General features: G+C 36.8%; 1 protein-coding gene across 13 annotated transcripts in view; it reads left to right on the plus strand.

The window, feature by feature from the left end:
- MAGI2 (membrane associated guanylate kinase, WW and PDZ domain containing 2) overlaps window positions 1-12,145 on the plus strand; it is a 699,878-nt gene that overhangs the window by 623,988 nt on the left and 63,745 nt on the right. For 10 of the 13 annotated variants that reach the window (XM_085039895.1, XM_085039928.1, XM_085039902.1 and 7 more), the window contains 2 exons: window positions 2,191-2,229; window positions 7,669-7,763. In XM_085039895.1, coding sequence (XP_084896021.1) covers window positions 2,191-2,229; window positions 7,669-7,763 — 134 coding nt within the window. The remainder of the gene's footprint in view (window positions 1-2,190; window positions 2,230-7,668; window positions 7,764-12,145) is intronic. The other 3 variants (XM_085039912.1, XM_085039937.1, XM_085039921.1) reach the window with 1 other exon arrangement.

Below are 12,145 nucleotides of genomic sequence, written 5' to 3' on the forward strand. Positions count from 1 at the left end.
ATTGACAGATTTATATAAAACAAAGCTTGCTAGAGTGTCTCAGTTTTCTGGTAAAGTTACCAGTTCAGATTCTCCTTAGCAGATAGAAGGCACAAAGATATGCACAAATGATGTGCATTCTGCTCAGCTGAGGACCAAGCCCAGCAGTCCTTCTGCTTCTGTTGGAAGGTGCTTTTCTGTAGGGTCTTTGAGTGCAGAGCTATGAGTTTTGAAAAAAACTGCTTATCTCTGCATTTGACAGGTGGAGGCAGTGCTAATTCCGTCCCTTCATCCATGTTAAAGGGTCTTCACAGATCTTCCTTATTTTGAAGTTTTCTAATGTTTGCTAAGAGTTTGCTTGTCACACGAGCACAGCTATTTAGAGGATATATTTGTTTTCCAAAGTGTCAGTGACATAATCACAATTATCCTGTACTGCACAGAGACCTATAATGCTGACAGCAGATTCTTCCTAAAATGAGCATTGCTTTGCTATGGTTACCAAAACCACAAGTCTGCACTTAGCTTTATCTTTCTGGTGATCAGACATTTAAAAATAAGGCTTGATTGAACATCTTCAGTATCGCACAGTCCCAAGTTTCATGTGTGTGAGTTCCTAAACTACAGTGAAAACACATGCTAGGTGTTGAATGGTTGATTACAAGATGATAATTTACACTGAGAATCCACATGAAGTTCTACAAGGCAGAGGAACAAAGCCATAACAGAATTCATGAGATTTACTTTGAAGGAAACTAACCTCATTGACAGGCACTTTTGCTTGACCAGAAACAATAGTTCCCAAAAAAAGGCACTGCTAACTTACTTGAAATATATGGCTGTCTGTCTTAACACAGCAAGTTGCTCCCTAATTGGCCACAGTTTGAGAGGGGTGGTGATTCTTTCATTTGCGGCGTGAGGCCAATTCTGGGTGATATTAGAGTGACTGCAAGCAGAAATGGAAACAGAATGAACCAATCTTACAGCAGCTCTGAAGAGCAATTCTAGCTGAGTGACCAAGAGAAAAAGCTTGTGTACTTTCAAACCTAAAAGCTTATTGAGACTATCAAGATGAAATTGCTTTCTCTACATTAAAATCATTTTGTCTCTTTTAAGAGTTCCATTAAAATCTTGAAAGGCTGTAAGTAAAAAAAAATCATTTCTCCAAGTTTGCAGTGGAGCAGCGTCAGTTTCAAAGGTTTTGGTTTTCAGGAGCTGTGCTGGTGGAATATTTTACATTTAGATAGTAGGATGCCTGTAATCGCTGTAAAAATCTGAAGTGTGTGAAGGAATTCCCTCCTTTAACTGAAGATGTTAAACTAAAGATGTGTTTACTACAGTAAAGATGTGCAGCCACTTACAAAGTCGAACAGCAAAGCCCACATGACATAACTCAACACAGACCGTAAACACAAATACAACAGGAACACCAAACCCAAATGGATGTTCCCATTCAGAGGACCTGAATTTGGACAGGTCATGGCTGTTATATAAACATTCTTACCAAAAAAAGGCTTTCAGTCTTACAAATTAGCAAAGGAAGAATGACTGAATTCAGCTATGGACTCATCCAGATTCCTCTAATGCAAGCAAAGTAGTTTTGTATGAAAACAAAACAGTTATTTGCTGCACTTCATCTAGTGAAATACAAATACTTTGAAACTACCAGCATGAAAATACGTTAAAGGGATAGGATACGTGCATTTGCCTTCATGTACAATCAGTTATTGTTATTGGCAACATACAGCCCTCTAGCAGTATGTTTCTCTTCTTGATGATAAAAGAAATTTTGCAATTGAGTTGTATAAAAGCAGGGGTCAAGTCATCTGTGGTCAAGTCATCCAAACACACCCATTAAACTTCACCTTTTATTGCTGTACTTGAATAGGCACAAATATTGTCACTATTTTTCACAGTTTTAACCACACTAAAAATTTTATCTTCATCCAAACCTACATTGTGTTAAAGAAACATTACCATCTTAACATCTTTTTCCACTTTGCACAGAAATGTACAGAGAGGTCTTAATCTAGCAGGAATATGTATATGTACAACATACAAAGTCAAGAAGGAGGGGCGGAGAAAACAAAATTTCAAGAAAAAATAGAAATTGCATTTTAGTAATTCAAAACACAGCAGAGAAATTGATGCTGCATCTTTAAATAACTTGAGAAATGTATTTCACCTTTAATTCCCCATTTTCCTATTCAGAACAAGTGCTGCCCAGGACTGGTTTTCGAGCGGATTCCTCTGGCAAGTATTTTCAGACTTTGTTTTCTGTAAACTAGTGTACTTCATTATATGTTTTAGCTATTCTTCTTTTTTTAATCATTTTTCCAGATGATGGACAGTCATGACTGCCCAGTCACCATTATATTTTCTATGATTTTTGTGGGATTGTAGAATGCTTATTTGAAATCTTTTTAGATTTGTATTTTGAGCAAGGAGAAGTATTCTTTTTTCCTCAGCCAGTTTTTGTTTATGTTTTACTGTGTTTTATGTGTACTTTCATATTAGTGTTCACTCTTTAGCATAAAAGTGTATCTCTGTAGTTCCTACTCAAATCTAAGCTTAAGCAATAATTTTTGTAAATTTGAATTTAATTCTATCTTAATTCTATCACCAATTCCTTGCTCCTATACATATGTCATGTTCTGTAAAAAGGTAAAAGCAAAAACTTTCAAAACCAGAAGATGTTGAGGTGTTTGAGTCAGCACTGATCTTGTAAAATGGCAGTGGACTTTTTTTAAAAACAGCAGTATTTGATTTCCCAATATGATCATGTTAAGTGAACAGTTAAAACAGGCATCCCATACAAAAAAAGGCTGTTTTGACAATCCTATTAAAGTTTTTTTAGTTCTACACAAGTTGGACAGAGATTCTAAATTAAATATAAAATTGGACTGGTTTTGCATAACCCAATAGGGTTTATACATTGAACAACTCTGATACCACACTAGTTCTTTTTTCTTTTCTTTGATGATTTTCATGCTGAAGTTTTTATCTGCCAGATTTCGTCTCTATAAATATCAAGAGAGAATATGTATGCTTTTTTAAAAATTGTCTCACATTCCAGACCAGCAGATCCATGACAGTTTTTAAGCTTTTTACATCTTTCAAGAGCATATGAAACTGAGATGAAGTTATTGTAGTTTTGTGTCAATCACAATTCACGATTTATAATAATTTGTACGAAACAAAAAACTTCACCATCTTCAGCAAAGGAGTCCAAATTAGTTTTGCTTTTTAGTAGGCAGCTGAATACACCCAAAAAGACTAAAATTATTACAGCAAAGCACTTCATCTTTGCTTTAATTGCAATATAGAACAGGTTTGATAAAAAATTTTATATCAATTCAATTTATCAATTTACAGGACCATCCTGAATACCAGGTTTATCACTGTAAAATCACATAGCACTTGTTCACACAGAAAATTAATTAAGCATTTTCAAGTATATATTTTCTCAACATTTAAGAAACAGCTGCGTGTATTTTTATCAGTGTGTAGTTCACACAGGTATTCAGAAGCATACAGTGCAGGAAGGTAGCTGGGAGTTGATAATCACATCTTCACCTGTGGGATCTCACTATTGTTCAGTAACAATCTGTTCTGGTACCATTACATTTAAAGCAAATTCCCCGTCGTTCAGGACCCGGAAAGAATTTGCCAGTGCTCTTTACTGTCCTCACTGTGCAGCAATGATCAGATCACAGCTTGTGCAATACCATTCTCAAATTCATGGGGGAGCCAGCTGGTTTTATAGCCTAGCAAAGTCAATTGGTGTGAGTTCTTTTATTCCAGGCCAAATGAGCTGTTAAGAAAGTTTTCCTTCACACAAAAAGAAGAAATAAAGTGGTATAACTATTTAAAAAAATAAAAGAGAGAATGAAGTTACTAGCAGGCAAAGTTAAAGTTCTTTTTCTATTATGAATGTGCAGAGAGGCAAGGAAGGACAAGGGAGAATTATCATTCTGGCAGAGGATACCCATAGTACATGATCAAAAATACTGACTTTAAGATGAAACTCAATAAAACTGGTAGGAGACAGGACATTAAGGTATATTAAGTTGACTGGAAGGATAAGCAAACTGGATAAGAGAGTGTTAATTCAGTATTGGCTTGTCTGCAAACCTATTCATTTCTTCTTATTTGGCATGAACCACAAGGTGCTGATCTAGGTTAGCAAGAGAAAACAAAAAGACACATTTTCCATAATGAAGTTATATTGACCAACAGTTTGTAGTATATTGCAAGGCTCAGGAGTGTCATTTTCTGTAATTACAAGTAATTTTCTCTGTATGATCAACTGGAAATCTGCTCCAGCAAGAAAACACAAAATTTAGTTTATCTAACAATCCTTTGTGAGGAACAAAAAAGTACCAGAATCCTGGAGAAGCAAGCACTAGAGGAATATCAGACGAAATGTAATCATTTACATGAATAAGAATATTTAATCAATGTATATTCAGAAATATTGAAACTGCTGCCACATAATCATAGGGGCTTTTAGTAAATCTACCAAACATGAGCTCCTGTATGAAAAGCACAAAATAGTGAACAACTTACCTGAAGCAAGAAAAAAGGATCTCAGCAGCAGCAAGGCTTTAGAACATATTTTTGATCAAAGACTAACTGCCAATACAGAGATAAACTGAGAACCATGCAAAGGGAATTTAGCCAAAGTTGGTTGGTCAGACTAACCTGGTAACTGATTTTTTACACCAAACAAGTGATTAATTAATACATACTTAATACATACATTAATTAATTAATTAAAGTATGTGTTAATTAATTAATCTTTACATTTAATTACTTAATTAACTAAGACATAGTTTACATTTTACAAAATGCCAGTAATAATTGAAACACTTCCATGTTAGCCTGGAAAAGACAGTGCTTAGCATGAAATGTAAAGGTGAATTACTAGAAAGCAGCTAAGTAATTCTACTAGAACAGTTTATGGACTGAAAGAGTAATATTATTGGAGAGCCTTGCAATAAGTCTTCCGTCCTATTTCCATTAATCACTTAAGCACAAAAACCAAGGGCAGAAGTTGGGTCCACTTTCAGAGGTATAACTCCAGGAATCTATGGTGTAGCTTTTTCCAGACCGATGGAGAATTGCCACCAGTGGAGTCATATACCCAACATGAAAGCTGAAATAACCAATAAACGGGTTTGTGTACACATCAGTCACTGGAGATCCTGTGATATTATGATATTACTGCATGGTGGGTGACCTAGGGACAAAGGCCACAAACAAGCTCAGTCACCAGTGTCTTCATTGCCTGTATCTTTACTGGTAAGGTCTGTGTGCTGTTTGCTTGCAGAGGTTTGCAATAACAGGAAGCTAGACTTCATGGCCCAGGGATCCTTTCCAGTCCTGTGTTTTGCTTCCTTAGTGGGACAGAAAAGAACAGTAGTTTTTAAAAGCAGTTTTCAGTGGCCTGGTAAGAGGTGGCAGACAATGGTCTCCATAGAATCCCAGCTCTTTAGGAAGGAAGGCTCTTCTGAATGAGCATTGTGGCCCAGCCACCTAATCCAAAGGCTTCCAAACTGTGTTAGGGCTCATAGAAAAGTATGCCACATACAGTGATTTTTACCCTAAACCTTTTCACAGTCAACATGACTTATCAATTGAATTCTAAACGGGTAGAAAAACAGCCTCTTTTATTAAAAAAATAGTACCCCTTATTTTGGAGTCTGGTGCCAGCACTGGTTTGGATCAGCTTTGTCAATGTAGCTGAGGGATGTTTTCATCTCAGTTTGCCAGGGCAACTATTCTTCACAACCTGACATTCTTATACTTTCTTATTGTATTCCCAACTGTGCATATTCATTCCCATGTGCATAAAAAAGGTAGTGCTCATTTTGTGACAGACTGCTGGAGACAGTGCCTTTGAGTGTTAGAGCTGGGTTACAAATGGTGATCACACTGTGTCTACCTACAAAGCCATCTCCCCAGTGCTAAGCCCCATCCTTGTAGGCACAGCAAATCAGGTAAAGTATTGCTTTCATCTGAAATTCCTTTGCCTCTCACAACTTTTAAACACTTTGCATTAAGCTAACATACTGAACACACCCAGACTTCATTTGCTCCTTTATTTACTGTCAAGACACATCAAATAAATTGAAAAAGTCAGTATAATAAGCTGTTTGGTTCTGTTTAGGTTTGTCTTCTCATGAGAAGCAAGTTGGTAGGGAAAGGTAATAGATTTACCAATTGAAGTATTTGTGATTCAGTCTCACTTTTGCCAATATAGATTGTTAAAATAATGCACCATGCTGCTGTTTACAGAGGGTTTTTATTGCACAGTCATAGTATAGTGCCAGTGCATCTCGTTCTGTATCTGTCCTTGCAAGGCCTTACTGAAACAAATTAGGCTTTAATCCCAGACTACACCTGGGATCTGCCCAATTCCACAGTTCATGAGGTGTTCACTGATGGCTCTGAGGGGAGATCTATAAGTGGGAGCTGCTGAAGTACCATGTTTCAGCCATCCATAATCCCTCCCCTCCTGAGGGAACAGGGCACAACTGGAGACACTTAGGAGCAGTTTGCTGAAGTAAACCTTATTATCCCTTTTTTCTGTTGGGGTCAGCAACAAGCTGGCACTGACCAAAAGCTTTTGTGTCACAATGTGTAGACCAGAGTGCAATTCATAGGGAAGATCATTCCTGTTAATCACTGCTTTAGGTGATGAGCCTAAAGCATCTTTGAGCATGCAGACAAAGCAATAGTCACAGTAGACATCTTCTACATCCTCTAAATGCTTACAGTTTCACATTATTATTTATTTATTTATTTATTACTATTATTATTATTATTATTATCATTATTATTATTATGATTATCCCAGAACACTGTTCTTCAAGTGAAGCTAAAGACACTATTATGAGAAATTGACTCATAAAAGACACTATGTTGCTGAACTGATATATTCCAGGACAGAAAATATGCCTAAAGACAGGTTAGGAAGGCATATGGAATCTCAATCTTAATGATTCATAAAGCTGTTGAGACTTTTATTAAGTAGCATTAAGCAGTTCAAGTTAATGATGTTAGTTTTCAATCTAAACTCTGAGACTGAGAGGTATATGATGATAATTTTCATCAAAACTCCTTACTGAAGGTATTACCTGAAAGTGGAATACTTTAAAAGCTGCATTACATAAAAGACACATACATACACACATACACACACACACACAAACACATATATATATATGTATCTGTGTTTGGAACTTAAATGGCCTGTAATGATTTTCATATTTTGTGAGTTGGATTGATGTATCTCTGTCTCCCATTTCAGTTTATTCTTTATAGGGTTTAATGAACTGCAAGGAAAAGACAAATTAAATACCGGAGGTGGATGAACAGCAGTCCATTATACACTCAGGTTTAGGAAGAAGACACCTTTATAACCTCTATTTTGGACAGACTTTTCCAGTACTGTTCTTCTGTGAATGTATTCTAGTTTGGTTTAGTGTATTCTACTGAACATAATCATCCTCCAAGAGACACCTACATTTTCAATTCTCCTCCTTGTCTGTGGCCCATTTGTTTCCACCAGCTCCAACCAGGATGCCATTAGTCATGTGCAATGAGCACAGGGTGGGAGGGAAGTTGGTGCAAATTCTCAAGATGAGGCCAAAATGCTTTGCTCAATGGGATTTCCCTTTAAACCAGGTCCCGATTACAAGGAGCTGGATGTTCACCTTCGGAGAATGGAGTCTGGGTTTGGCTTCAGGATCCTGGGAGGAGATGAGCCTGGACAGCCTGTGAGTTATATCTCCCTGATTTTCCTTTTCTTTCCATGCTCTATAACCTGTGTAAAGGTCAGAAAAATATTACTACATAACTGAACCCAAATGAACACCATGTTAAGGCTATAAGTGAAATCACTTTTGTTCATCCACAGAAAAAGACAGAACTCTCAGGCTGTTCACATCTAAAATATGTCACGGTAAATTAAGTTAGAATACGAAGGAATTAAGGTAGAAACAGAGCATCAGTTATCCCATTACTGCAGAGTGTGACCTGGCATCTCTTTATCTTGACTTTCCAAAATCAAGCTTCAGCAGATTTTAAAAATCAAATTATGTAAGACTATCTATAACCATACTCAGAGTAGGCAAATCGTATGCAAAATTTATGCATAAGGTTAAAAGATACTGTCAACAATGGAGTTTGTTTCCAGAAATAGAAGGCTCCACCAGGGAGCAGTAGTCAATATTCCAGGTTAAATGACAACATCATGTGAGACACCAGACATGAAACTGATAGCTTTATACCATTCAGAGAGAAACATCCCTAAAACCACACAACAGGTAACAAAATAAATATAGACCGAGTACTGGTAAAATAAAATATAAAATAAACCATATACACAATATTTAAAAGAAACATTGTATAAGCCCAGAAGATAAGGGTAAAATGTGCATGAGACACCAGAAATGTGTACATATTTTGATAAATTACTGATCTATCTAAATACTATAACTTTGAGAGCAGGCAGAATTAGTATTCCTTCAGAAAAAAACTTGATGATGTAACTATAGTTTGACAGCTAGGACTAATCTCAAGTCAATAATGATAGTGTCTTATTATCACAACTTTAAGCACAGTCTGAGTCCTGAGTTACCCCATTTCTGAGCTAATGTATAATTAATAAATAGATCTGTATATTCCCTCATTGATAATTTATATCTTCCATATTCAGATTAATACAGAATAATATATTTTTCATTCATGCATTACGGTTAACCAGCACATGGCTTTGAGAAACAAAGTTCTTTTATTACAAAATTGCCGACATCTGTCAAAGTACTGCTAAATCTTAGTTTACTGACATCTCCTGTGAAAAGAAAAGAATCCCCTGTATTCTAAAAAAGATGCTTCAAATGCTGTTTGAAATGTTTGAAATAGTTTAGAGTAAGTGTTTTGAATGTTTTTTCAAATATAATGTATAGCTGCCCAGAAGGACTCCAAAACAGCACCGCTTCATCATCTACACTTGCAGTGTGCCTGAAGTCCCTCTGACATGTCCCTTCCTTCTGTGGAGCATGTCCCAGTGCACATAAAATGTGGCCACTGAGCCATCATCCGCACATTCTCCAGCTAAGCGTTTTTCCTGTCCCTTCTGGTCAGCCCTGCCAGTCTAAGTTCTCAAAGCACACCTACTGGGTGAAGCCAAAAAGGAAATCTGTTAGGTGGTAGTGGAAATGTTCCATTTTATGTTTTTATACTGTTAGGAAATGGCACCAGAAAGGCACTGCCTTTAAGACCAGGTTGGATGGAGCTTTGAGCAGCGTGGTGTAGTGGAAGGTGTGCCTGCCCTTTGTGGGGAGATTGGAATGAAAGGATTTTTACTGTCCCTTCCAACCCAAACTATTCCATGATTCTATAAAGATTTGGAAATCTGCTTCAAAACCTCCTACCTGCTTTGGACAGTAGTATCTAATGGCATTTCCTATCTCCCAGGAAAGTGTCCCTGGCTACAAGACTGCTCAGTATTCTGTGGAAGTCTCTCTCAGTGTCTCCTTTAGTGCTTTTTTCATTACAAATGGATAATTAAGCAGACACAGAGTAAGCATCTGACTGGCTCTGCCTGTTGGAGGTTTATGACAATCACATGGGGAAAAGTGCAGCTCAAATGCCTTATCGAAAAGATGATTATTTATGTAAAATTGAATTATTTCAACCTAAAGGACTGAGAGAAAACTCATGCAGAATATCTGATATTCTGATAGTTCATATTCAAAATACATGCTGGAGTTGTGAGAGACTTGAGGGTCAGCAATCCAGCAGAAAGGAAATTTTGAAACAAGTCTTTTGCCCTGCAGCTACATGCATTATGCACTGAAGTGTTACAGAGGATCAGCTCTTTCTAGTGTCTCTTTAGCAAAGGACTGACCTGACTTTACTGTCTGAAGTCAAAGAGTCATAGCTGGATACCAAGTGCACAGATAAGCACCTTACTATTTTGGAGATCAGGACCAAAAACACTGCCCTCTGTGAGGCACCCTCCAAGACATTTCAGCGCTGTTGAACAATTGCTCCCAGCCTGCCCTTAGCCTCAAGGTTGCTACCTCTATTTCATGGTTTGCACATAAAAAAGCATTTTTCCCCAACACTTAGCAATCCAACGGGCTTTACGTCTCTTCGCAAACATTTCTCAAAGTCCTCAGGAGTTAATAAGATCCTAACTTGAGGCTGAGGATTGTGCAAATCAAAAAGGCACCTTCTTAGAACTAGGAGTTGCAGTGCTGAAGTTTTCAATTCTCACTCCCTCATTGTTGCCCATCTACTTGTTTCCACTGCTCAGTTTCATCACCAATAAACACAACAGATGTACTCTTTTTAGTGTCCCTCTATTTTGTATTCAAAGTACAAGACTTCTTAACTCTGTTCTCTCTCCTCCACTGCTTCTTTTCTCCCCCATGGACAGCCCACCTGCAGCCTCCCATTCCTTTCACCTCCAGAAAAGGAGAAGCAGTTTTTGCCTGTTCTCCAAACCCCTGCCTTCCCTATGAAACAAGAACTGAGACACTTTGAAATTTTTGTTTCAGCTCTCCTGCTGTGCAGTCAGGTAACACAGAACAAAAGGAAGTTTTTGTCTTTGTGGTTTGATTTCTAAAAAGGAATATGGATTGTTCAGCATAAGGCAATAACTTTTTCAAAGAAGCAGAATCCAAATAAAATTATTTTACAGGGATAATACACTATAGAGGGACTGTAGCTTAGTTTCCTTCTAGTTATATCAGCTGCTGGGCACCTTAGGAGAAGAAAATGCTTCTGTACTACTCCACCTTCCATATTTGTAAGTGTAAAAATGCTTTTGAAAGGAAATACTTAAATTTGTTGAGAAATTTCAAATGTCAGGGCTGTGGGTTGTGCCAGTTGTAATCACCTCTCAAATCTTATAATAACACACTACAACAGCTATTTATCACATCTTCCAGTAACTTGAGGATTTAGAGGTAATCTGCCTCTGTTACAGTGAATTATAAAATCACTGAAAGGTTGCAAAAACACATAGAATTGGAACTTTACTGAAGTTGCAAATTGTTGTCCCAAAGGGGAAGTGTATTTTGGATGCATTTGTGCAGCTCAGACTCAGAATCACAGGAACACATACATAATTCCTCTAAGAGTTTTACCTTTTCAACACAGATGGACTGGGATTTTTCTCAAAAATGTCTGCAAGATATATGTCTGTATTCTTTTTATCATCAATGCCAAGATATATTCTGAGTATCTTTCTACATTTCTAAGACAGGGATATCCATAGAGCAAAATGTTTGGATAAGACCATGCCTTGGGAAGTCCTATTTTAGCAGTGATTAGACAGAGTTCAGATTATTAGCTTGGATTTAGACATCACCAACACTTAAAATTAGGCGAGTCACCTTTTATATGTATATACTTAAATGTTGCTATGTGCCTGTGAAGCTACTGTGTTAAATTCAGAGAAACTTAAACACATATTCAAATAATTACCTAGAACTACAAAGAAAGTCAGTATCAAAACAGATTAACCTATATAAATTAATAGACACAGGTTTCAATTTCAGATTTTGCTCTGCCACAATCATCTTAATCCCAGAATTTCTCATGTTTAATCTCAAATAATAGGAGAAACTTTTCTTTTTCTCTTTAACACACACTTTATTTCTTACATGTCATCATCCTTTTCCTCACATATTCAAAGCAATCTCATGCCAGTATGAAACTACATTTCAGAGGTAATATAATGCTGATATATGTTTTTCCAATTTGTGTTTTACGTGAAGAATTGATAACTATTATGGCAACTACTCAGCCGTGAAATGAGAGCAGATACTGGATAAGAAACAAATTCAGACACAGAAAATGAAAAAGTAGGAAAATTAAGTTATTCTTGCTATTAAATATACCAAATAACAGTTATGGTGGGCATCATCTTGACAAACACTCCTACCTGAAATGTTTAAAGTATGACTCTGCTGCTTATGTTAGGAGTCTACCACTGAGATGAATGCACAGTCATGTTCCATGGTAGACATATGAAATATCAGCAATAACTACTTAAATAATCAGAACTAGAAAGAGCTTTTCCAGTTTGCTATGTAAACTAATGACCTATCATGCTGTGATCTGCATTTGTGTTTTTCCAAAGGTT

The sequence above is a fragment of the Lichenostomus cassidix genome, chromosome 1Aa, assembly GCF_008360975.1.
Source record: "Lichenostomus cassidix isolate B80296 chromosome 1Aa, HeHo_3.0, whole genome shotgun sequence".
NCBI classification, from domain to species: domain Eukaryota; kingdom Metazoa; phylum Chordata; class Aves; order Passeriformes; family Meliphagidae; genus Lichenostomus; species Lichenostomus cassidix.